This window comes from Hyaena hyaena, unplaced genomic scaffold (assembly GCF_003009895.1).
Source record: "Hyaena hyaena isolate Hyena2069 unplaced genomic scaffold, ASM300989v1 scaffold_723, whole genome shotgun sequence".
In the NCBI taxonomy this organism is placed as follows: Eukaryota; Metazoa; Chordata; class Mammalia; order Carnivora; family Hyaenidae; genus Hyaena; species Hyaena hyaena.
This window is the reverse complement of record NW_024081356.1, coordinates 535,559-562,486: the sequence shown is the minus strand read 5'-3', so window position 1 is coordinate 562,486 and position 26,928 is coordinate 535,559. Positions and strand designations below refer to the sequence as shown.

General features: G+C 38.4%; 2 protein-coding genes across 4 annotated transcripts in view; both read left to right on the top strand.

The window, feature by feature from the left end:
* Positions 1-16: 16 nt before the first annotated feature.
* On the top strand, positions 17-10,568 carry LOC120220761 (bromodomain-containing protein 8-like). The gene is made up of 8 exons (XM_039217934.1): positions 17-31; positions 2,305-2,583; positions 3,604-3,867; positions 4,491-4,648; positions 5,336-5,425; positions 5,524-5,592; positions 9,469-9,646; positions 10,213-10,568. Exons 1-8 carry the CDS (start codon positions 17-19, stop codon positions 10,261-10,263), a joined length of 1,104 nt encoding a protein of 367 aa, XP_039073865.1. The 3' UTR covers positions 10,264-10,568.
* A 416-nt stretch (positions 10,569-10,984) lies between these two features.
* NME5 (NME/NM23 family member 5) overlaps positions 10,985-26,928 on the top strand; it is a 17,971-nt gene continuing 2,027 nt past the window's right edge. For 2 of the 3 annotated variants that reach the window (XR_005525654.1, XM_039217929.1), the window contains exons 1-4: positions 11,400-11,771; positions 17,793-17,998; positions 18,615-18,715; positions 25,202-25,320. Coding sequence is in view for 2 of the 3 variants with exons in the window: in XM_039217929.1 (XP_039073860.1) it covers positions 11,583-11,771; positions 17,793-17,998; positions 18,615-18,715; positions 25,202-25,320 (615 nt within the window). In the remaining variant the exon portion in view is untranslated. Of the gene's footprint in view, positions 11,032-11,399; positions 11,772-17,792; positions 17,999-18,614; positions 18,716-25,201; positions 25,321-26,928 lie in introns of those variants that run through there. The other variant, XM_039217930.1, reaches the window with a different exon arrangement.

Here is a 26,928-nt window from a genome sequence, read left to right as displayed (position 1 = left end):
GAGTGGTATTATAAATATGAGCTTGGAGAAGGTAAGTAACCTAATTGAATTTATAATTAATGTCTTAAAGTGTTGCCTCGTGTAATGAGGATAATCTTATTCAGCTTTTCTTGAATGTTTGGGAAAACCTAAGATTTTCAGAGTTTTGTTCATGGCATTGCTTTTGAAGAATATTAGAACATGAACATAGGTAGCCCTGACCTTGTTCTCAGACATTGGTTCTACCTAGTGTACTGTTTTTGCAGATGTTATTTCTAGGATGTTATAATACTACTTCCTACTAATACTTGTAGGGTTCTTGTGTATTTTAAAATTCATTGTTGGGGCACCTGGGTGGCTCAGTCGGGTAAGCGTCTGACTAGGCTTAGCTCATGATCTTGCGGTTCTTGAGTTCGAGCCCTACATCAGGCTCTGTGCTGACAGCTCAGAGCCTGGAGCCTACTTCAGATTCTGTGTCTCCCTCTCTCTGCTCCTCCCCCACTCATGCTCTGTCTCTCAAAAAATAAACTTTAAAAAATAAAAATAATAAGGTTCATTGTTAATGGAAGGCTAAAATCCATTTAAGAGTTACCAAATTTATCACCTGAGTTTATTCCAACTTTTATTACTAAATAAGAACTATGTGAAGCGAAATAGTTACGAGCCTTTTATTACAAAGAAATAGGCCAAAAAAGACACAGGGTATTGTCTACAATGTTGAACCTTCTTAAGAAAGATGCGTTTAAGAAAGTTTTTAGAAGTCTCAGATCTTTTCGGCTTAAACTATATAGCTTACGATGCTAAGCAAGTAGAAGATGCAGTCCTGTGAGGTGATAGAAAGGAGTTCAATCAATCCAGGAGTTAGAACATTAAGTAACTGTGCTATATTCTCAAAGCAATCTACAAACTTGCATGTGGTCTAAGCAGCGAAGCCCTAAAAATTGGAGAGGACTGTGGAGTAGATCTATTAAAGGACATAGACTTTGGCTTGGTAGAGAAGGTGATGCATGAGCTTAGCAGAGCAGATTGGATCAAGGATTAAGAAACTGACTAGGAGGCTATAACATTTATTCTGGAACAAAGGATGAGCATTGGAAAAATTGTTGAAAATTGGGATGTGGGCTTGCTTACTGAATACAAGAGAAGGAAAGAGGATTAAGAAAATAGCATTGATGACGGGCATAAGAATTGGGGAGAGCATATGCTTTTAGAGATACTCAGGAAGTGATTTTAGTTTTAGAAATGTTGAGTTGAAGCAGGTGGTAGAGTTCCCAAAAGGAATTGACTTTTGGGTACATGGAAAAATGAAACCAGAACACATAAATAAAGGTAGAGGTTCAGGAGCCATCTGAATTGTTGAATAGGAGCCATGTGATCAAAGTTGAAACCTCAAAATACATCATTTTAAGGAGGTATTTATGAGGGAGCAGAGGCCAAGCAAGAATATATAGAAGACAAGGATTTCTTGAAACTTGTAAAAGGGAAGAGAAAGGGGTAAGAAAACTAGGATCGTGTAATAAGATATTTTAAAAACTTGATATTGCCGTTCTTATTCTAAGAAGTGAGCGATGGATATGATGAGGTAATTTAAAAATTTTTAATTTAAAATTAAAAATTTTTAAATTGCCACAGGTAATTTTAAAGTGTTGAGGATTTAGTGGATGTCTATGCGCTGAGCAAAATATCTTGTCTTTCAGTTGGATTGCCTTCCAGTTAAGCTTAAAGGTAATTTGGGATAGAGGAATTCTGTTCAACTAGCTAGGCTCCTGTCCCTTCCTTTTATTTTATTTTTTTTAGTGTAGGGAAACCCAAGAAAGAATTACTGGTTAATACCTCTGTTAAACTGTTTAACTGTTTGACCTAAGGCTTTTTCATTTTATTCCCAATGACAAAGATTTCCTTTAATATCTCCCTTCAGCTAGCTTTTTTTTTTTTTTTTTTTTTTTTTTTTTTTTTTTTTAGGAGAGAGAGAGAGAGAGAGCCTGAGCAGGGGAGGGTCAGAGAGAGAGGGAGACACAGACTCTGAAACAGGCTCCAGGCTCTGAGCTGGCAGTCAGCACAGAGCCCGACGTGGGGCTCGAACCCACGAACCGCGAGATCATGACTTAAGCGAAAGTTGGACACTTAACCGACTAAGCCACCCAGGCACCCCTTTTTAAATTTTTTTTTTTTTTAATTTCCCTTCAGCTAGCTTTTATTCTTTCTAATGGTGAGTAGAAAGAAATTTCTGATCCCTCATCTTTCTACTGAACTTTGGAGATGGAAATGTCTTAGCAACAGCGATATGAGTGAATTTAATGCATTTTTTTTTCTGTGTATTTACAGATGGGACATGAGTGGGTTTGGTTGGATTCAGAGCAAGACTATCCCAATGACTCTGAGCTGAGCAACGACTGCAGGTCCCTCTTCAGTTCATGGGATTCCAGTCTGGATCTTGATTTGGGAAGCTGGAGAGAAACAGAGGAGCCAGGGGCTGACGAACTAGAGGAAAGCAGCCCAGGGAGAGAACCTAGTGAGCTGCTTATGGGGGATGGAAGCAGTGAGGAATCTCAGGAAGAGGCAGAGCAAGTCAGTCGCCAGAATCTCCTCCACTTTCTTTCTGAGGTAATGGGAAGCCATTATTTCCATAGTTGGAAGTCTCAAGTTTCTAAGAGAATGCTTACCTGTACACATTTCTGCCACTTTTAATATTGTTTACTAAAACACAAGCTCCACAGTGGCAAAAACTAAGTTAATGGTAGTGTCTCTAGCAGTTGGTGCTAATACAAAATATGTGCCAAATACGTACCTTTTGACTGACCTAAGATCCTAGTCCTGAGGAGCCCAAGGTCATAGGAAGTAGAATTTCTCTATGCAGGACTGCCTTATGAATATCCTTGCAGTTTGTTTTTCTGAGTCATTGGAGGCAATGCCCAAACTCTTTTTGAAGCTTATAACATGACTTCAAGGCAGTATTTTGTAGTGTCCTTATTAGGGTTGAGCACCAGCAATAAACTGAATTGGACAGTTTATCTGGCAATTTCACACATTAAGGAGAACCTAGTTTAAGATCAGCAAGAATCCAGCTTATGTGCTATGCTCCTATCTGGATTGTCCATGGTGGGTAAAATTTTCACCAGTTTTGTAGACTGCCACTCCCAATTCCTCAGTTGACAAGACTTGAAAAATTAGAGCACAAGCTCCTTCAAGAGGCAAGAACGATATGTATCTTGTTTCCTATTGAGTCCCTAGCAACTAGTCAAGCGTATGTGTATATGAGATATTTTATACATTTTATTTTTTTAATGTATGTTTATTTTGAGAGAGAGTACAAGCAGAGGAGGGACAGAGAGAGAGAGACAGTAACTGAAGCAGGCTCCAGGCTCTGAGCTGTCAGCATAGAGCCTGATGTGGGGCTCTAGCCAACAAACTGCAAGATCATGATCTGAGCTGAAGTTGGACACTTAGCCAGCTGAGCCACCCAGGCACCCCAATATTTTTGTATTTTAAATAAAGGAATGAATGAATTAATCCATTTCCATCTCAAACTTAGTCACAGTCTGTGTAGACATGTAGCATGAATAATATGTAGATGATGGTTTCCATTGGTGTTCCTCTGCATCTAATAATAAACTGTCATTGCAGGTAGCTTATTTAATGGAGCCATTGTGCATTAGCAGCAAAGAATCAAGTGAAGGCTGCTGTCTTTCATCTGGTACCAGACAACAGGACAGAAGGGAAATTGAAGCTACTGAAGGAGAAGAGCCATGCAAAGAGCCCAAACAGCTTTCAGCCTGGGTAGACCCCTTAGTAGCTGAGAAGTCAGTAGGAGAAAGTGGAAGGCCAGAGGTGGCTCCAGCTCACTCACATATTTGTGCTATTCGGCAACTATCCACAGAGAGTGAAGAAGTAAGTAGGTAACTTAAACCATCTTGCTGATTGGTCTTCTGCCCAGGGAGGCAGAACAGGGTGGTTACTGCACATAGGCTATCTCCAGAGAGTTTAGCTACCTGGGTCCAAATCCTGCTTTTAGCACCCATGAGCTGTGTGACCTTAGGTGTGTCAGTGAACATCTTAGAACCTCAGCTTTTCTCCTGTAAATGAAATAATGGTGCTTTCTCTACCTTAGGTTATAATGAAATTTAAATGAGACATTACCTGGCTCATAGTAAGAGATCAGTAAAATTTAGAATGCCATTATCATTAGTATTATCTGATCGGCTAGACTAGTTAACTCAAGGGCCACAAGTCATACTGACAATTTTAAAAGAATACAGCATCCATGTAGAAATTAATATATTGCTTTTTCATTTTTTTCTTGGGGTACAGAATCACAGTTCTCCAGCCATATTGTTACCAAGAAATCATTGATGTGTAGACTTACTGAAATCACCTTTCTCTAATTTCTTTTATAGCTTTATTTTTTATTCTTCCCATCTTAAGGTCAGCTTTGATTTACCCCATGCAGGTAGAATTACCTTGCTGATAGTAAATCTCTTTCTAAAGTTTCCTTTGTTGATTGGCGTTCCCAGGGAGAGGTTGAGCAAGAATCCAAAGAGGAGGACCAGGGTGAAGGGTATGTGTCAGAGTTGGAAGACCAGCCCTCTTCAGGTGAGTATGATGATGGCTTCAGCATTCAGAAGACTCCTCTGGTGGATATCCTTTTCAGCCGTGCTACCTCCTCAAAGTCGTAAGTATGGATTTTTATCCAAAGTTGTTAAGATTCAGACTTTTAATTTTATTTATGCCTATTTGAATTTGTTACCATGAACATGGACTACTTTTATAAATTGAAAAAAGGAAATTAGAATTGCAAAACACTAGAAGTAGAATTAAATATAATTTTATTGTACAAATCAAAGTCTTTATGTTTTCCTCTTAAAAAACAAATCTGTTTCAGATGCTTGGCTAGCTCAGTCAGTAGAGAATGTGACTCTTGATCTTGGGGTCTTGAGTTTGAGTCCTATATGGGGTGTAGAGCCTACTTAAAAAAATTCTGTTTCATCAACATTGAGAATCTCTTTGATATATAACTTTTCTCTCTGATTACTATATTTATTCAGGAAACATTGCTCAGTCAGGTTGTCCCTTAAGTCTAATACTGAAACTCTACTTCTTTCTAAAATAGTAAAACAGCTTCTCTTAACTTGGAATACAAAACGTGATAGTACTCGAGTACTAGTGATCAATGAGACTATTTATAGAGGTTGGAATGTCTTATAGAAGCATTAAATAATGTTTTTATTCCTATGGTGGTATTTCCTTCAGATATTAACTAGGAGTGCTATGTATTAGGAAAATCTCGTTACCCACCTGGAATAAACAGACTACCATTTGTGAAGTTACTGCTTCCTTTCTGGCCTGTTTTATTCCATAGGTCTGATCTAGGCCACAGTGACCCTGTTCAGGATCACTTGCTATTTAAGAAGACTCTCTTGCCAGTCTGGAAGATGATTGCCAGTCACAGGTGGGTCTCCACACCATTCTTGGCATTCACAGCCACTCTTCGCAGTTTGAGTGACTTCCCAGGGTTTCTTCATCCTGTCAGAGTTTGTTCCTTAACAGGTTCAGCAGTCCTTTTCTGAAACCTGTGTCAGAAAGGCAGGCCCCGGGATACAAGGATGTGGTGAAAAGGTTAGTGGAAAAGGGGTCAAAAAAGGTTAGTTGCTTTTATACCTGTCTTTTCATACTTCTTTTTCCCATCTATTAGTTCCTTCCTTCCTCTTTCTCTCCCTGTCTTTCTTTTTTCAAAGATTTTTTTTTTTTAAATATATTTTTCAATGTTTTATTTATTTTAGAGAAAGAGAGGAAGGGGCAGAGAGAGCAAGAGACACAGAGTCTGAAGCAGGCTCCAGGCTCTGAGCTGTCAACACAGAGTCCAACAAGAGGCTCAAATCTGTGGATCCTGAGATCATGACCTGAGCCAAAGTCAGACACTTAACTGACTGAGCCACCCACACACCCCATAAACATTTTATTTTTAAGAATCTCTACACCCACCGTGGGGCTTGAATTTAGAGCCCTAAGATCAAGAGTTATATGTTCTACCAACTGAGTCAGCCAGGTGCCCTGATTATTTCTTTATTTCATTTACATTACTTATAAACTCAAGATATATTTTACAGCTGAACACATTTGTAAAGTATTGGTAAGCTTGGTCTTTATTTGAGAAGAAATGCAAGGGACAAAGGATAATAATAGGCTTTTGTCTTTATTGGTATTGATTTATAAGTAATATCCATCTTAGTCTTTGATAATATTTGATACGACTCTTTTGGAACAAAACTTTAAATTTATTTATTTATTTTTAATTTTTTTTAATGTTTTACTTATTTCTGAGAGAGAGAGAACATGAGCAGGGGAGGGTCAGAGAGAGAGGGAGGTACAGAATCAGAAACAGGCTCCAGGCTCTGAGCTAGCTGTCAGAACCTGACGTGGGGCTCGAACCCACGAACTGTGAGATCATGACCTGAGCCGAAGTCGGACGCTTAACCAACTGAGCCACCCAGGCACCCCTAAATTTATTTTTTTAAGTTTATGTACTTCTTTTGAGGTGGGGGGCAGGGAGAGAGAGAGGTGGTGGGGGGGAGGAGAGGGAGAGAGGGAGAGTCTCCAGCATGCTCTATGCTATTAGTGCAGAGCCTGATGCAGGGCTCAATGTTATGAGCCATGAGATCCTGATCTGAGCTGAAATCAAGAGTTGTACGCTTAACTGACTGAGCCACCCAGGCACCCCTGGAATAAAACTTTAAAAAGCTGCTAATCCAAATGGTTATTTACAAACATTGGTTGATACTACTATTTTGGATTTTTATAGCCTAGTTCACCTAAAATGCTGTGCTAAACCAGTGTGTAAATAGAATGTAAAAGATCAGGAAAGGACCTTTGGAGACAGACTCCTTCATTCTATAGATGAGGAAAGTTGGGCGCCTGGGTGGCTCAGTTGGTTAAGCGTCCAACTTCAGCTCAGGTCATGATCTCATGGTTCGTGGGTTTGAGCCATGCGTCAGGCTCTGTGCTGACAGCTAGCTCAGAGCCTAGAGCTTGCTTCGGATTCTGTGTCTCCTTCTCTCTCTGACCTTCCCCTGTTCACACTGTCTCTCTCTCTTTCTCTCTCAGAAATAAATAAAAACATTGAAAAAAATTTTTAAAAAATAGATGAGGAAAGTAAGGTTTAGAGATTCTCATGACTTGGGAATGTTCAACAGTGAATAGCAGAACTAGATCTAAACCCAATTCTTTTTTTTTTTTTTTAATTTTTTAATTTACATCCAAGTTAGTTAGCTTATAGTACAAGAATGATTTCAGGAGTAGATTTCATAATGCCCCTTACCCATTTAGTCCATCCCCCTCCTACAACTCCTCCAGTAACCCTCTGTTTGTTCTCTGTGTTTAAGAGTCTCTTATGTTTTGTCCCCTTCCCTGTTTTTATATTCTTTTTGCTTCCTTTCCCTTATGTTCATCTGTTTTGTATGTTAAATTCCTCATATGAGTGGAGTCTTATGATTTTTGTCCTTCTCTGACTAATTTTGCTTAGCATAATAATACCCTCTAGTTCTATCCACATAGTTACAATTGGCAAAGATGACATTCTTTTTGATTGCCAAGTAATACTCCATTGTGTATATATACCACATCTTTATCCAGTCATCTGTCAATGGGACATTTGGGCTCTTTCCATACTTTGGCTATTGTCTGTAGTGCTGCTATAAACATTGGGGTGCATGTGTTCCTTTGAAACAGCTCACCTGTATCCCTTGAATAAATACCTAGTAGTGCACTTGCTGGGTTGTAGGGTAGTTCTGTTTTTAATTTTTTGAGGAGCCTCCATACTGTTTTCCAGAATGGCTGCACCAGTTTGCATTCTCAGCAGCAGTGCAAAAGGGTTCCCCTTTTTCCATATCCTTGCCAGCATCTGTTGTTGCCTGAGTTGTTAATGTTAGCCATTCTGACAGGTGTGAGGTGGTATCTCATTGTGATTTTAATTTTGATTTCCCTGAAGATGAGTGATGTTGAGCATTTTTCCATGTGTCATTTGGCCATCTGGATGTCTCCTTTGGAGAAGTGTCTTCATTTCTTTGCCCGTTTCTTCACTGGATTATTTTTTTGGGTCTTGAGTTTGATAAGTTCTTTATAGATTTTGGATACTCACCCTTTATCTGATATGTCATTTGTAAATATCTTCTGCCATTCCATTGGTTGCCTTTGAGTTTTGCTGATTGTTTTCCTTTGCTGTGCATAAGTTTTTATTTTGATGGGATCCCAATAGGCCATTTTTGCTTTTGTTTCCCTTACCTCTCGAGACGAGTAAGAAGTTGCTGCCTCCAAGGTCAAAGAGGTTTTTGCCTGCTTTCTCCTTGAGGATTTTGATGGCTTCCTATCTTACATTTAGATCTTTCATCCATTTTGAGTTTATTTTTGTGTATGGTGTGAGAAAGTGGTCCAGGTTAATTTTTCTGCATGTTGATGTCCAGTTTTCCCAACACCATTTGCTGAAAAGACTGTATTTCTTTGGATATTCTTTCCTGCTTTGTCAAAGATTCGTTCACCATACGTTTGTGGGTCCATTTCTTGGGCTCTCTAACCTGTTGCATTGATCTGAGTGTCTGATTTTGTGCCAGTACCATACTGTCTTGATGACTACAGCTTTGTAATACAGCTTGAAGTCTGGTATTGTGATGCTTCCAGCTTTGGTTTTCAAGATTGCTTTGCTCTTCAGGGTCTTTCTGGTTACTTAGAAATTTTAGGATTGTTTGTTCTAGCTCTGTGAAGAATGCTGGTGTTATTTTGATAGGGATTACTAAACCCAATTCTTAACTTGTAGTTCAGTCCTCTTTCTACACTGCTTTGTTTTCTATTATATGCCCACTCTTTGTGTCTCATTCAATAATTATTTAGGTAAACATTGACTTGATTCACACACTTTTCATCTCCACACAAGGAGAAAAACATTTTTAACTTTTGATTATATAGTAAGAGAAGCAGATTAAACAACTAGTTTATGACTATACATTGTTAACAATCAGTGAGTCAGTCAGTCAGTACAATGGAACAGACTAATCGTTGGAGCTCTTTACAACTTTGGTACCAGGGGCCAGCATTCTTCCCACAGTAATAGAATGTAGTAGCTGGGCTTGTGGGCTCTGGAGTCAAGCTGCCTCTGAATTGGAATCCAAACTGTGTGACTTTGAGCAAGTACTTAATCTCTCTAGATGTGTTTCTTCTTTGCCAATAGGTGATAATAAGGTGCCTAGCTTATCGTTTTACTGAGAGGAACAGGTGAGTGAATATAGAAAGTACCTAGCACACCTCTTGGCCTGTTGTAAGACGTCAGATGTTAGCTGCTGCTGGCATTTTATTATCTGATGGAAATTGTTATCTTTGCTACTGTTTTATTTACTACCGTATTCATTTACTGCTTGGAGAGCTGGTTCTCCACGAGAGCATGTTAGGTCCCACATAGTCAACATGAAAGTTTGATTTCCTCTCGTTTTTGTTGGCCACCTGTAGACCCATGGACTTAACTAGCCTGAAAAGGAATCTGTCTAAGGGACGGATTCGTACCATGGCTCAGTTCCAGCGTGACCTGATGCTGATGTTCCAAAATGCTGTGATGTACAATGACTCTGATCATCATGTGTACCATATGGCTGTGGAGATGCAGCGAGAAGTCTTGGAGCAGATTCAGGTACTATATGTAAGAGAGCTGTAAGAAAAAGGGAGTACAGCCTCTGGAATCTCATTTTACTAAGTCTTTGAGAATAAGATTGATGTTAAAATGACGTTGTGTTCTCAGAGTTTATGTTCAGGTGTGATCAAAAGCCCCGAGGTATTGACATTGTACCTACTGCTTAGGAAAACCTTAAACCTCTGTAGGACCAGCTTTAATAGATAATGAAGTAAAGTAGTATAGGAAGACCAGCAGCAGTGAAGTCTCAAGAGAGCTGGGAATAGATAAGTAACAGGAGCTCCTACTTTCAGAGCCTCAGCTTAGAGGGCTAAACATGTAAACCAAAGGCTGGAATCACTATCCATCTTTTGGTTCCTATACTTGTTGGTATTAATGTATGTTCACGCTGTCTCATCTCTAGGGGTAAGACATGATAGACAAAAGAGGACAGAGGGTTTCTTTTCTGGGCAAGACCATACTTTAAAGAAAAAAAGCATAGTCATAGCTTATTGCAGAAAAAGAAATTGCAATCAAATCTCTGTAGTTTTTAAGATTCATAGCTTGCTGTTTCCTTGTCTCTATAGGTGCTGAGTATTTGGTTAGACAAAAGAAGAGACTTAAATAGTTTGGAATGAGAACCAGTCAACCCTGTGGATGATGGAAAACCTCTTTTGTTAACCAGGAGCTGCTATCCTGACATTTTCTGGATTTGGGACCTCTTATTGAGACTTAGAGAAGATCCCAGTACTTGTTTACCAGTTCTCTGTTGTCTTTTCTAATAAGAAAAATGCCTTAATTCACAACCAGGGAGTCACGGGTGCCTGTGGACATAACATAAAGCGGGGAAAGCTCAGATTTGGGGCCAAGCTGTAAATGTTGCCCACGTTTTTGTTCCATGGGCTTGATTTAGATGTAACTAAATTAAACGTCTTATAACTGCTCTATAAATAAATATTATTTCACAAGTTATAGATTGCTTTTTACTGATTACAGAGTCTGGGATTAGAGGGGATAATGTCTGATGGAATGAGTAAGGTACTTGGCTTGGATTTTCTTACATATACTGTCTGTACTAGGATGGTGTAGGATGAAGTGAGAGTATCTTATGATTTGTCTCCTTATTTATAAGATTGAGATAACTGAAGCATCTTTCAAATGGCTAGGAGGGTGAAATAAGATGAAAATGTTAAAAAAACATCTAGTGCTCTTAAGATTCCCAGGGGGAAATAAAGATATCTGTAGGCTGGCACCCTGTCTTGGATAAAAGAAATCACCCAGAGCCTGTGAAGTAATCTGCTGGATTGGCCCTCTGCTAGTTTGGCCCTGTTCAGCCACCGTCCCTGAACTGTGCCTCAGGTCTCCTAGCAACAAGCTGAGGTGGCACTGGAGGAACAGGCGCTAGGGTGAGTGCTCAGAATCTGCAGTGGAGGGAAAGGCACTGCAGTTTGGCGATCCTGCTTTCTAACCAGGACAGACCTTATGTGTGGTCTTCCCAGAAGGGCGGGAATGGGGGGCGGTGGGTTACCTGCCAATAGGGTAGAGAGTTGCTGCAGAGTGGCCAACAGAGCGTTCACCTGCAGCTCTTAGAGTCTGCACCAGACCCAAGCCTTCAGACTGCCCCCTTGCCTCTCCCTCTCAAGTAATGGGCTTAGGAATACCAAGGGCATGGATTAGAAGTAGAGGAGAAATGGTTTTTGTTAGTTTGGTTTTTTTTACTTTAGTTTAAGTAATCTCTGCACCCAACCTGAGGCTCCAACCCATGACCCAGAGATCAAGAGTCTCATGCTCTTCAAACTGAACCAGCCAGGCACCTTCCCAACCTCATATCATATTATCAAGACACTGCTCATAGAAAAACACTCAGCAGTTTCTAACTTTATAAGTTAATAAAATCAAGCACCTAATAACTCTGTTCTTAGTCACAATTACATTAAGTATGGGGTGGGGTTAATGCATGTCATTGCAGTTGATTCCTGCGGAGAATCTCCTAAATTTACATTTAAAAAAAGCCAGAATGGAGATATCAATGTCCCTGCCTCAGATATATGTAGAAAAAACTCTGGCTATTATCAAACCAGATATTGTTGACAAAGAGGAGGAGATACAAGATATTATTCTCAGATCTGGATTCACCATTGTTCAGGTAACTTCTGGGCATGATGATGTTTTTTACCTCTCTTTGCTTCTTTTTTAAATATTTATGTAAATATGTTAACCTATTTATTTCCTTAGTTTTTAGCTTTAAACTTAACATTTAAGTATAAAAGTTGTATGTGCTTGTTTTAAAAAATTTTCACACTTCAAAAGGATCTAAAATGAGAATTAAAATTCCTTTTTCCACCACCTTCCTCTCCCACCGAAGTCTTAGTTTCCAGGGAAAGGCATCTACTTAACACTTTCTGTCCTTTCAGGATTTTTCTATGCATTTATAAACATTTTCCTCCATAAAGTAATACAGTTCTCTTCCATTGACCCCCCTTTTACAAAGTTGCTCAGATAACATTCCATGTTATTACATCTGAATCTTCCTAATTCTAACTTCTGTATAATATTTCCCTGTGTGAATGAACCACAGTTTATTTACTTGTTCCTCAATTGATGGACTGTTGATATTTTCTTTTTCAATTATTACAAACATTTAATGTGCTAAGCCTTATTCTGCAGTTGGTAGAGGTTTGAAAATGTATGTCAAAAGAGTGTTGTTAAGGATTATCATTAGGGGTGCCTTGGTGGCTCAGTCGATTAATGTCCAACTCTCGATTTCAGCTGAGGTCATGATCTCACGTTTTGTGGGTTCATGCCCCTATCAGGCTCTGTGCTGACAGTGTGGAGCCAGCTTGGGATCCTTTCTCTCCTTCTCTCTCAAAATAAATAAATAAAATTTTAGGAAAAGATTATCAGGTATAATGGGATTTTTGAAAATGTTTGTTTTTGAGAGAGATTGAGAGAGGGAGACAGAGTATCATAAGCAGGCTCTGTACACCCTGATGCAAGGCGCCATCTCACCAGTGGTGAGATCATGACCTTAGCTGAAATTAAGAGCCAGATGTTCAATCATCTGAGCCACCTAGGTGCCCCTGGATATTTTAAATAATCCTTTTCTGAACCATCCGTACTTGAAATTCCAGGGTTTTTTACTTTCTTATATGGCTGCAGTGTCATATTGTCTGTTTTGTCAGTGTTTTAACTGAGTCCTCAGGAAAGATGGGAGATTTCAGGTAAGCTTAGAAGGATACATAGAGGCTCAAGGTAGGAATGGTACAAGAAAGTGTAAGGAAATAGTGCAGGAATGTATAATAAAAATATTTAATATATTTAAAAGACTCAGGTAAAGTTTTTTTTTTTTAATGTTTGATTTATTTCTGAGAGAGAGAGAGACAGCATGAGCAGGGAAGGGTCCGAGAGAGAGGGAGACACAGAATCCGAAACAGGCTCCAGGCTCTGAGCTGGCTGTCAGCACAGAGCCTGATGCGGGGCTCAAACCCACGAACCGTGACATCATGACCTGATCCAAAGTCGGACGCTTAACTGACTGAGCCACCCAGGCGCCCTAGGTAAAAAAAATTTTTAATAAATGTTAGGAAAATTGGATAACCATTAAAAAAGAGCTGGATTCAAATATTATACTGTGTACACCAGGGTGAACTCCAAATGGATTTAAGATTTAAATATTTAAAAAATTGGGTTGCCTGGGTGGTTCAGTCGGTTAAGCATCCAACTTCGGCTCAGGTCATGATCTCACAGTTTGTGGGTTCAAGCCCCACGTCAGGCTCTGTGCTGACAGCTCAGAGCCTGGAGCCTACTTTGGATTCTGTGTCTCCTCTCTCTGACCCTCCCCTGCTCATGCTGTCTCTCTCTCTCTCAAATAAATTTAAAAACATTAAAAAAATTAAATATTAAAAAAATTAAACATAGGGCCGCGTGAGTGGCTCAGTCAGTTAACCGTCTGACTTTAGCTTACATCATGATCTCTTGGCTCATGAGTTTTAGCCCTGAGTCAGGCTCTGTGCTGACAGTTTAGAGCCTAGAGCCTGCTTCAGATTCAGTGTCTCCCTCTCTCTCTGCTCTTCCCCTGCTCACACTCTGTCTCTCTCAAAACTGAACATTAAAAAATTTTTTAATAAAAATTATTAGTGAAAACTGAAGTATGAATTAAATTATGAATTAAAAATTATTGTGAATTGTGTAATTTAACACTTTTCCTAATCAGTAAATTTCATAGCAAAGCCTTGATATACATATGCTTTTTTCTTTGTTTTAATTGTGATAAAATATATACAACATAAAATTTACTATTTTCACCATTTTTAGGTGTACAGTTCAGTAGCATTAGGTACCTTGCCTTTATTGTGCAGCCATCACCACTATCCATCTCTAGAACTTTTTCATCAACTGAAACTGAAACTGCGCTTATTAATTACTCTGTTTACCCCTCTTCCCAGCCTCTGATAACCACTATTCTGCTTTTCCTGTCTCTCTGAATTTGACTATTCCAGATATCTCATGTAAGTGGAGTTGTATAGTATTTATTCTTTTAAAACAGGCTTTACTGTAGTTGGGAGTCCACTGAACTTGAGGCTTTCTTGTCCCATCTAGGGAAAACCTTCTGAAAAATTGATGTATCCTTTCAGTAGGTGGCAGTCTTTTTTCTTTTAGAAACTAATGGTTCCTTTTCTGATATCATTTAATACTGCTTTTCTTTGTGAAAATATTCACCCAGACTCCAAAAAGTTTTACCTAATGGTTTTTTTTGTTTTTGTTTTTTTTTAATTTAATGCTCCTACTTTCAAACAAATCTCCAAACTCACAACCCCAAGACCGAGAGTTGCATGTTTCACTGACCAAGCCAGTCAGGTGTCCCTGATGTAATTTTAATTCAACCAATATAATTACAGATTCAGTGTTAATTTCAGTTTATTTTTTGAGAGAGAGCACACAAGTCAGGGAGGAACAGATAGGGGGACAGAGGATCTGAAGTAGGCTCCGCACTGACAGCAGTGAGCTTGATGTGGGGCTGGAACTCACAAATGGTAAGATCATGACCTGAGCCAAAGTCAGACGTTTAATCAACTGAGCCACTCAGGTGCCCCTCAATTTTAGTTTAAAAGGAGCTTTTGGAGTGTCTGGGTGGCTCAGTTGGTTAAGCTTCTGACTCTTGATTTTGACTTAGGTTATGATCCCTCGGTTCCTGGGTTTGAGCCCCATATGGAGCTCTGCCCTGAGTATGCAAAACCTGCCTGTATTTCTCTCCTCTCTCCCTCTCTCTCTGCGCCCCCCTCACAAAATAAACTTAAAAAAAAATAAAAGGAGCTCTTAATTTTTATAAGTATGCTGCATTCGGTGGCACACCTGCAGATGTTGAGTTCCCTTGCTTGTTAAGGGGTGTGTGATAAGGGCTTACATTTAAACAGATCAAATTTTTATTTTTAACTCAGCAACAGCCCCCCCCCCCCATACCAATATGGGTAAGAATCACAAATACTGACACATCTTAATTTTATTTTATTTATTTTTTTAAAAATTTTTTAATGTTTTTTATTTATTTCTAGGGGAGAGAGAGAGACAGCGTGAGCAGGGGAGGGTCAGAGAGAGAGGGAGTCACAGACTCTGAAACAGGCTCCAGGCTCTGAGCTGGCAGTCAGCACAGAGCCCGACATGGGGCTCGAACCCACGAACCGCGAGATCATGACCCAAGCGAAAGTTGGACGCTCAACCAACTAAGCCACCCAGGCGCCCCGACACATCTTAATTTTAAATAATAGAATCAATGTTTATGTTTAATGGCAGTTTTATAATTTCTCGAGTTTCTTTTTCTTGACTATATGAATTTCAGTATGAGAACAGATACAGGCACCTATTTTGTGGTAGCTGGTCCTTGGCTGGTGAGAATGTTTGTCAGTAGAGCCTATTTACAGCAATGCTGACCCATCTAGGTAAGCATCTTCCCATTTCTTGCTTTGGGCAGTTTTGATTCCTTACTACAAACCAAGCAAATTTGCCAAGTTTCTGAAACCTGAGAACACATGATAGTATTAGAAGGAATTTTAAGAGATCACTTGGTAAATTTTGCACTATACTCTCAGGAACATCTAACCCACTTTAGAAAGATAGTTTTCTGCCTTAATTATGGAGATTTGTAGCTTTGACCTAGTGATTTATTCACATTCTCATCATCCTTATTCTAGCCAGAAGTTTTCCTTAATGAGGACTTCGAACCCCTCTCTTCTGAGTCTTTTCCTTCATGATCCACCTTTAGTGAAACTGAGAAACAGTAGTATTAGATGATTTTTTAAAAATTTATTTATTTTTGAGAGAGCGTGAGCAGGGGAAGGACAGAGACTAGGAGAGAATTCCAAGCAGGCTCCACACTGTTGCAGGGCTCGAATTCCTGAGCTGTGAGATCATGATCTGAGCCAAAATCAAGAGTCAGACACTCAACCAAATGAGCCAGTCAGGTGCCCCGTTAATGGATGAGTTTTAAAAAGCATTCAGATAGCTGATCTCTAATCAGAAGGATGGCTAACTTCATTTCTGTGATTTTTTTAACGATTCATATAGTCTCTTTTGTGAAGAAAAATATCGTTTATTTGCCCCCAACATTTTATATTCTTTCAAATTGAGAAACTTAATACCAACTATTTTTTATTTTCTTTTTTTTCTTTTTTATGTTTTATTTATTTCTGAGAGAGAGATAGAGAGAGAGAGAGCATGAACAGGGAAGGGTCAGAGAGAGAGGAAGATACAGAATCTGAAACAGGCTGCAGGTTCTGAGCTAGCCATCAGCACAGAGTCCGACGTGGGGCTCGAACCCACAAACTATGAGATCATGACCTGAGCCAAAGTCAGACACTTAACCAACTAAGCCACCCAGGCACCCCCCAACTGTTTTTTCTCAACATCACAGTGAATCAACATATTTATGGCAGAACCAGAATAAATACACAATTTTCACATTCAAGAGAAAAACTTGTTTACAGCATCACTTTACTGTGTGTTATTTCTGATTACCGTAAAGAGACCAGCTTCCTAAAATAATGTAGGGAAATTTCATAATAAATAAAATATCACACAGATAGAGATGAATTTGGAATATTTTAAAATCCTATTTTGTTACTTTAATGTATACAAAGTATGTATTAAGAAAATATTGGTGATAGGAGTTTTTTAAGAAGAAGATAAGCTGAATTCATCATTAAACCATATATTGAAGGAGACTGCCAAATAGGAATAATTCTTCAGTAAGTTAGATAGCTCTTTTTTACTTAAGTATAATTAACTATATTAGTTTCAGATATACAACATACTGATTTGACTATTCTATATATCACTAGGTGCTTACTACCGTAAGTGTGGTCACCATCTGTCACCGTATGAGGTTATTACAATATTACTGACTTCTCTGTGCTGTACTTTTCATCTCTGTGATTTATTTTGTAACTAGAAGTCCCTACCTCTTAGTTCCCTTCATCTGTTTCGCTCATCCCTTCCTTCCCCCTGGCAACTACCTGTTTGTTCTCTGTATTTAAGAATCTGTTTTAATTTGTTTTATTAGGTTTCACATGCATGTGGAATCATGGTATCTGTCTTTCTCAGACTTACTTCACTTAGCATAATACCCTCTAGGTCTATCCAGGTTGTCACAAATGGCAAGATATCATTCATTCAAGGCTGATTAATATTCTATTATATATATATATATATATATAAAGTGTATATATTGTATATATGCAAATGTACATACACACAACATCTTGATCCATTAATCTCTAGATGGATACTTGGGTTGCTTCCATGGTCCAGTTATCGTAAATAATGCTTCAATAAACATAAGGGTGCCTATGTCTTTTTGAATTAGTGCTTTTGTATTCTTTGGTTAGGTACCCAGTAGTAGAATTACTGGGTCATATGGTAGTTTAATTTTTAATTTTTTAATGAACCTCCATACTGTTTTCCACAGTGGTTGCACCAGTTTACATTCACATCAACAATGAACAAGGGTTAAATAACTTAATACCCTACATTTAATTTTCTTACCTCACCCTTTCTTCATAATACAAAAATCTCAAATTTGTAATCAGATTGGTATTAATATCGTTGCTAATGACAATGAGTTATTATTGAATTGTCATTTTAAATACTCTTGTTGACTTTGTTTCTCTTATAGAGAAGAAAACTACACCTCAGCCCTGAGCACTGTAGTAACTTTTATGTGGAACAGTATGGGAAAATGTTTTTCCCCAATTTAACAGCTTACATGAGTTCTGGACCACTTGTTGCTATGATATTAGCTAGACATAATGCCATCTCTTACTGGAAAGAACTTCTGGGACCAAGTAATACCTTCGTAGCTAAGGAGACACATCCAGACAGGTAACTTTCCTAGGGAGAGAAAGAGAATCTAACAAAAACGAAAAAAAAAACCCAAAACTGGTTTCATTATAATAGGAGTCTCTTTTCATTTGAAAGTTTTCCTAAATCAACTTTTTGGTATTTTGGTTGGGGTGAGGGGATCAGTTTTAAAGTGTACCTATTTAAATGCCTATCTTAATACCAAATACCACAAAGGCCTCAGGGAATGTCTAATTTATGGTTGATTAGCCTCATTCTTCTGTCATCCTTGAATGAAGTCATCACTGAAATAGGATTTTTCATAGGAAAATTGTCATGGCTTTTTAAAATAATACTGGTAATAGAGGGCCATAAAACCAGATTTTCAGCATTATCATTAAAGTTTGGAAACTTGAGGACATTGAATTCTGGCACTTTTGAATATACATTGCCTTTTCACTTCTCACAAAACAACACCTCTTCTTCACCCAGAGAACTCCTATTTTCCCAGTGTATTCCTTCTGTAGATTTAAATATATTTGACCCTCTAGATAGATTTAAGCTTAATGATTCTGTAAATTTCCTGAATAGAATGGATATGTAAAGAGTAAGGAAAAGACAGCAAATTGGATGGTTATTATCTCTAACTTGCTTTTAGTCTAAGGGCAATTTATGGCACAGATGACCTAAGAAATGCACTTCATGGGAGTAATGACTTTGCTGCAGCAGAAAGAGAAATTCGATTCATGTTTCCTGAAGGTGAGTTACAATGTTCCTGTTGTTTTTTCTTTTATTTGGGTGATGTAGCTGGGAAGGAAAATAGGAGTTTTCTCCAATATATTTTGTCATATTTTCAAGTTATAGGTACTTAAAAACCTAAAGCCAAGAATGGATAACTCACTATTTCCCTCAAAACTAAATTGTGCCCTCTAGGGGATCTTTTGAAAAGAGGTTGTTTTTTTTTTCTTTTTTTTTTTTCTTTTCTCTTAGACTAGCTCTATGTAGGGTTTCTCTTCTCCTTTGTTGCAGTTATTTGAGTTATCCCTAAAGCATCAGTAAAGTTTGTTACACACGAAAAAAGGATCTCCTTGGGAAATTATGATAGATTTAACATTTTCTCTACTGTTTGCCTAATGAACACTCATGCACTTGTGAAATTAATAGCTTCAGGGCCCATTTTTCTTTCCATCCTTTTATGGATGTTGTCAACCTTTTAGAATTGGGCATAATAAAGAACATTGAGATTTTTAGTTTATTTCAGTAATATTTTTAGATCAGGAAGAAAATTTCGTGATTTCCGTTATAAAGAAAAAATGTAGGGGTACTTGGGTGACTCTGAGCATCCAACTCTTGATATTGACACAGGTCATGACTCATGGTTGCTGAGATGGAGCCCCATCTGTCATTGCAGAGCCTGCGTGGGATTCTCCCTCTCCCTCCCTCTCTCCCCATCTCTGCTTGTGTGTATCCTCTCTCTCTCAAAAGAAATAAACATTTTTTTAAAATGTAAAGCATTTTGGTGCCTAGGTGGCTCAGTCTATTGAGCATCCAACTTTGGTTGAGGTCATGGTCTCACAGACGGTGACTTGGAGCCCTGCACTTCAGATCCTGTTTCCCTCTCTCTCTGACCCTCCCCCAAATGTGTGCGCTCATTCTCTCTCTCAAACAAATATGTATTTTAAAAACTTACAGCACTGGGGAGCTTTGAATATTTTTTTGGCCTGTTATTTTTTTCTTAAGTCATTTAGACCTATTCCTCAGAATTTTCTTTTTTTCCCTCTGATTTTTGTTTTTAATTTTTTAGTGTTTTCATTTATTTTTGAGAGACAGAGAGAGACAGCGTGAGCAGGGGTGGGTCAGAGAGAGAGGGAGACACAGAATCTGAAGCCGGCTCCAGGCTCTGAGCTAGCTGTCAGCACAGAGCCCGACATGGGGCTCGAACCCAGTAACCATGAGATTATGACCTGAGCCAAAGTCGGACATCCAACCGACTGAGCCACCCAGACGCCCCTCCTCTGATTTTTGAACTGCTCTTTTGTTCGTTGTTAGATTGGTGTTCTTACTAATTTTTGTCACATATCTATTCCATTAGGGTATCTTTTTGGAGTTGTTTATTGTAGAAAACTTCAAACATAACTAACAGTAGACAGAATAGTATAATAAACCCCTAATGAACCTATTACCCAACTTAAACAATTGTAGTCAGTCTTATTTCATCTATAACCTCTACTTCTACTTCTCATGCTTCTATATTGTTTTGACTTATATCTCAAACATGAAATGTATTTAAAAAATTTTTTTAAATGTGTATTTATCATTGAGAGACAGAGAGAGACAGAGCATGATCATGGGAGGGCAAGAGAGAGGGGGAGACACAGAATCTGAAGCAGGCTCCAAGCTCTGAGCTGTCAGCACAGAGCCCGATGCTGGGCTCAAACTCACTAACCATGAGATCATGACCTGAGCTAAAGTCGGACACTCAACTGATTGAGCCACCAGGTGCCCCAAAGTGTTTATTTACTTCTCAGAGAGAGACAGACAGAGTGCAAGAAGGGGAGGGCCAGAGACAGGGGGAACACAGAATCTGAAGCAGGCTCTAGGCTCCAAGCTGTCAACACAGAGCCTGATATGGGGCTTGAACTCACAAACTACAAGACCATGACCTAAGCTGAAGTCAGACACTGAACTGACTGAGCCACCCACACACCCTTCCCCCTTTATTTTTTTCAGTAGGCTTCATGTCCAACCTGGGGCTTAAATTCACCACCCCAAGATCAAAAGTCACATTTTGTAATGACTGAGCCAGCTGGTGCCCCCATGAAATGTCTTTTTAATGTGATAGTACTTAGATTTAGTCCTACTAATGAATTAGACCTTTCCTCTGACTCCAGACATCTAACCTCTCTGTGAGTTTTTCTCATCAGTAAAATGCAAATAGATTAGTACCTTCCTACCTAATAGGGATATTGTTAGGGTTAAATGTTTCACATACATGTAAAATTCTTAAAATGTCCGATGCATAACTCCTATTAGTGTTTTGTTTTTTCTAGTCCTTTTTTTTTGAAGGTCTTCTTATTCATAGGATTTTGTTCCTAAACTGTTATTTTAGATTGCTTTTGATTTTACCATTAATTAGTCATCTAAACATGAGTTTAAGAAATAAAGTTAGACATTTGAGAAGCAGCTGTTGCAGGATAAATATAAATGATTAATTATCTACCATGTTGCAGATCTTTTGCTGAGAATGTGAAGTTCTTTTGAGTAAATTCTGAAGAGTTTGGGGTATGAGCTCCCTCTTGCTTACCAGTCACTGAAGAATTATGTGCAGTGGGGTACCTGGGTGGCTCAGTCAGTTGGGCATCTGACTCTTGGTTTTGGCTCAGGTCATGATATTGTGGTTTGTGGGTTTGGGTCCCGCATTGGGCTCTGTGCTGGCAATGTGAAGCCTGCTTGGGGTTCTCTCTCTCCCTCTCTTGCTTCTCCTCCCCTCCTCGCATGTTCTCTCTCTCTCAAGATAAATAAAATAAACGTTAAAAAAAATTAAAAGGACTATGTGCAAAACCCAGGATGATGAGTCACTCAAGCAAGTTATAAAGATATTCAAAGATATGTTCCTAACCCTTGAAAAATGTAGTTTGCTTCCTTTTCATTTGAGATGACTAATTCAAAGTTTTGTTATATTCCATTCCTTCAACGAATTTATTGTATTACCTACTATGTGATAGAAATACAAAGATGAATAAGAATATGTCCCTGCTCTCAAGATGATCACATTTAAAAATCTATAAAAATAAATATACAATGCAGTGTATAAACCATAAATGTTATTAGAAAGCTTCAAAAAGTTCAATGAAAGTTCATATGTGTAAGAAATGTGAAAACTTTATTTTCACATTAATCCATCCATCACTAGTTGCTAAAGACAAATAATAAATGGCCAGAAAAAATAGATGAGGTAGGAACAATCCAAAACTGAAGTTAAGGAAATAATTTCATTCACAATAGTAGCAAAAATTATAAAATACTATTTCACTCATAGGTGGAATTTACAAAACAAAATGTACAAAGTAAAAAAGAGACCAAAAAAGTAGACACTTAAAAATAGAGAGGAACAACAACAAAAAAGAGAGAACAAGATGAGGGTTACCAGAGGGGAGCTGGGTGGGGTGATGGGTGAAATAGGTGATGAGGATTAAGAGTACACTTATCTTGATGAACACTGAGTAGTGTATAGAATTTTTGAATCACTATATTGTACACCTGAAGCTAATGTAATACACTGTATATAAATATACTGGAATTAAATAAATACTAAAATACTTTGGAATAAATTTAAAAAAGAAATGCAATTCTTATACAATGAAAAGTACAAAACATTATTGAGAGAAATCAAAGACTATCTAAAGTGAATAGACCCCCTATGTTGATGTATCAGAAGAGTCAGTGTTATCAAGATGGCACTTCTCTCCAGATTGATCAATTGATGCAATCCCTGTCAAAATCCATGCATTCATTTATGCAGAAGTTGATAAGCTGATTTTAAAATTTATATGATATTGTAAAAGATCTAGACAAGCTAAAACAATTTTTAAAAAGAAGAACAAAGTTGGATAACTTCCACTAACCTGAATTCAAAACTTACTATGAGGGGCACCTGGCTGGCTCAGTCAGTAGAACATATGACTCTTGATCTCAGGGTTGTGAGTTCAAGCCCCACATTGGGTGTGGAGACTACTTAAAAATAAAACCTTTACAGGGCGCCTTGGTGGCTCAGTCAGTTGAGCATCCAACTCTTTTTTTTTTTTTTAATAGTTTATTGCCAAGTTGGTTTCCATATAACACCCAGTGCTCATCCCAACAAGTGCCCTCCTCCAAGCCCATCACCCCCCTTCTCTTCTCCCCCACCTCTTTCAGCCCTCAATGTGTTATCAGTATTTGAGCATCCAACTCTTGATTTCAACTCAGGTCATGATACCAGGATCATGGGATCCAGCCCCAAATCAGGCTCTGTGCTGAACCTGGGGCCTGCTTGCGATTCTCTCTTTCCCACTACTTCTCTCCTCTAAGTGTGCGTGCTTGTGCTTTCTCTAAAATAAATAAATAAATAATAAAACCTTAAAAATTTTTTAAATAAAAACCACATAAAAGATTTGAATAGGGGCGCCTGGGTGGCTTAGTTGGTTAAGCGTCTGACTTTGCTTAGGTCATGATCTCGCGGTTCGTGGGTTCGAGCCCCGCGTCGGGCTCTGTGCTGACTGCCAGCTCAGAGCCTGGAGCCTATTTCAGTCTGTGACTCCCTCTCTTTCTGACCCTCCCCTGCTCACGCTGTCTCTCTCTCTCTCTCCTAGAAAAAAAAAAAATGATTTGAATAAACATTTCACAAAAGATGCATGAATGGCTGATAAATGCATGGAAAACGTGTTAAAAACATAATCACTGAGGTGGCTCATTCAGTTAAGTGTCCAGTTCTTGATTTTGGCTCAGGTTATAATCTCAAGATTTGTAAGTTTAAGCCCCATGGCAGGCTCTACACTGACAGTGCAGAACCTGCTTGGGATTCTCTGTCTCCCTATCTCTCTGCCTCCTCCCTATGCACTCTCATGTGCTCTTGTGTCTCCTCAAAAATAAAAGAAATATTTATGTAACTAAAAATTATTACAATGATCAGTACAAAAAAGAGTGCTATAATGAGACTACTAGGAAAGGAACCTTTTATTCAAGTCCTTTGCGACATTTTCTAGCTTTACCTGCCATCCTGGGAAAGGACTCTCCCATTGTTAGTTGTCTCATTGAGACTGAGCCCATATATTGGTCGTACAGAAATATGTCTTCCCACCCTCTTTTTCCTTGGGCCAGTGATGATTTAGATCCGAACATGTGAGACCATTAGCTTTTCAAATTCTTTATCAAAAGTTGCCCATTCACCCTCCTACCTGTTGGTGGGAATGTCAACTGGTGCAGCCCCTCTGGAAAATAGTGTGGAGATTCCTCAAAACATTAACAATAGAACTCCCCTATGACCCAGAAATAGCACTGCTAGGAATTTACCCAAGGGATACAGGAGTGCTGATGCATAGGGACACATGTACCCCGATGTTCATAGCAGCACTCTCAACAATAGCCAAAACATGAAAAGAGCCTAAGTGTCCATCAACAGACGAATGAATCAAGACGATGTGGTTTATCCATACGATGGAATACTACATGGCAATGAGAAAGAATGAAATCTGGCCATGTGTAGCAACATGGATGGACCTTGAGGGTGTTAATGCTGAGCAAAATAAGTCAGGCAGAGAAGGACAAATATCATATGTTTGCACGTATAGGAGGATTAGGAGGAACTTAACGGAGAAGAAGAGGAAAAACAGTAGGGGAGAGGGAGGGAGGCAAACCATGAGAGACTCTTGAATGCTGAGAACAAACTGAAGGCTGATGGGGGTGGGGGGGAGGGGGGAGGGGGTGATGGACATGGAGGAGGGCACTTGTTGGGATGAGCGCTGGGTGTTATATGGAAACCAGCTTGACAAACTATTTTAAAAAAAAGTAGCCCATTGATGGAGGTCATCCTCAAAAGACTTACTAAGACTTATAAACTACATTCTTCCTTATATAAATATATTATTTGTGATACTACAGGTCTGGTTGACCTGCATAGTGTTCAAACAAAGCTAAAAAGACTAAAATTTTCCTAGATCTTACATAATTTATTTAAAAACTTGAAATATAAGCAGGAATGTTAATATATATTACATAGACAGAAATAGGTTTTATGTGTATATTTAGTAGTCTATAAGAGAGCACGAAATGTATGTACACTGTTGTATCTATACCACTTTGTAAAGTGCCTGCTATTTTGTGGCAGGAATTAATTGTTGGAATGAATTAATCTTCTAGATTTTACATGATCTTTGTATTTTTCTTTTTCATGACATTGTCCGTTGTGGTATTTACTATAAAAAACATGGAAATGGAAATGCAGGCAAGGATATAGTAGAAAACATCATCATAATTTTGTACATGATCACTCTTAGCATTCTGATATGTTTCTTGCCAGTCTTATGTAGTCTTATTTCTCTGCATGTGCTTGTGTGTTTTTGAAAAAACTATGTATGCTATTTATCTAGTTCTGTTTCCTTTAAAACAAAACTTTTAAATATCATGCCACTAAAATTTCTCCCTTTGTAATGATTATATAATATTTCATCATTTGTATTAGTTTTAATGGTAATATATTTGTATTTACAGTGATTATTGAGCCCATTCCAGTTGGACAAGCTGCTAAGGACTATTTAAATTTATATGTAACACCAACTCTTCTTAAAGGACTCACAGCCCTTTGTAAGGAGAAACCAGCAGATCCTTTTGTAAGAAATGTTTTTATTCACTCTAAAGAAATTGTCTATAGTTTTCATATTTAAAACACTGAATTTTTTGAAACAGGAAGGTATTCAGAGCATTTAAAATATTTCAAATACATTTTAGATACCCTTGTATGTATAACTTTTGATTACTTATTCTCTTACTGTGTTTTAACTCTTAAAAAACATTGATCCTAGGGTCGCCTAGGTTATACATCCGACTTCTGCACAGGTCATGATCTCCTAATTCATGGGTTTGAGCCCATATCAGGCTCTGTGCTAACAGCTCGGAGCCTGTAGCCTGCTTTGGATTCTGTGTCTCCCTCTCTCTCTGCCCCTCCCCTGCTCATGCTCCCTCACTTACTCGCTCTTTCTCTCTCAAGAATAAATAAACATTAAAAAAAAAACATTCCAGCAAAACAAAGAAAAAACATTGTTCTAAATACATTTTCAGTTTTTGCGTCCTTCAATTGCAGAGCATTGTTTTTGTGTATAATTTATATAATCAAATGATAAAATTAGATATATATTTAAATTTAGTTTAATATTGCTTTTAAAATGATCTTTTTGAAGTAGGCATCATGCCCAGCAGGGAGTCCAGTGTAGGACTTGAACTCATTACCCTGAGATCAATACCTGAGCTGAGATCAAGAGTCAGATGCTTAACCAACTGAGCCACCCAAGCCCCTCTCAATATTTTTATTTTTAATGATATCTAACTTTTTTTCATAGAAAGCTTTTTTTTTAAACATTTACTTATTTATTTTGAGAGAGAGACAGAGCTAGTAGGGGAGGGTTAGAGAGGAAGAGAGGATCCCAAGCAGGCTCTGTGCTCTCAGCATGGTGTCTGACCCAGGGCTAAACCCATGAATTATAAGATCATAACGTGAGCTGAAACTAAAAGTTGGAACAACTGAGCCATCCAGGCACCCCTAGAAAATTTACATTTATTCACATCCCTAGATACTTTAATATTGCTCAGTCAGGTGAAAGATGGTTGGATAAGAGGAACTAGGGTGCTTGTCCAGGGCCAGATGTCTTCCTGGTCCCTTCTTTACAGGTACTCTCACTCATTTGAAGACTCAGAGACAATGAGGAAAGGTTATTTTATTTTATTTTTTTAAAGTAATCTCTATGCCCAAGATCAAGAGTGGCATACTCTTACCACTCAGCCATCCAGACACCTCAGGAAAAGTTATTTCAAAAAAAATTTTTTTAATGTATATTTTGTTTTTGAGAGAGAGAAACAGAGCATGAGTAGGGAGGGCAGAGAGAGATGGAGACAGAATCCAAAGCAGGCTTCAGGCTCTGAGCTGTCAGCACAGAGCCTGACACAGGGGTCTAACTCAGGAACTGCGAGATCATGACCTTACCTAAAGTCAGATGCTTAACTAACTGAGCCACCCAGGCACCCCTGCGGAAGGTTATTTCAGTATCAGCCTTGATAAAATAATATCTGTAGCCTCTTTTACCATTCTCAAAGGGAATACTCTTTGGAAGACAAAGATTTAATTTTTCCTAGTAATTTTGTCACTTTTACCAAAAACAAAAGATAGGATATTTCTTTTTTTTTTTTTAAGTTTTTTTTTTTTTTTTTTTTTTTTTTTTTTTTTT

Bases quoted from the DNA above. Each gene is read 5' to 3' on its own strand.
- LOC120220761 (XM_039217934.1), top strand. The intron at 2,584-3,603 runs GTAATGGGAAGC...CTGTCATTGCAG, and splicing joins TCCTCCACTTTCTTTCTGAG to GTAGCTTATTTAATGGAGCC. The intron at 9,647-10,212 runs GTACTATATGTA...TTGTCTCTATAG, and splicing joins AAGTCTTGGAGCAGATTCAG to GTGCTGAGTATTTGGTTAGA.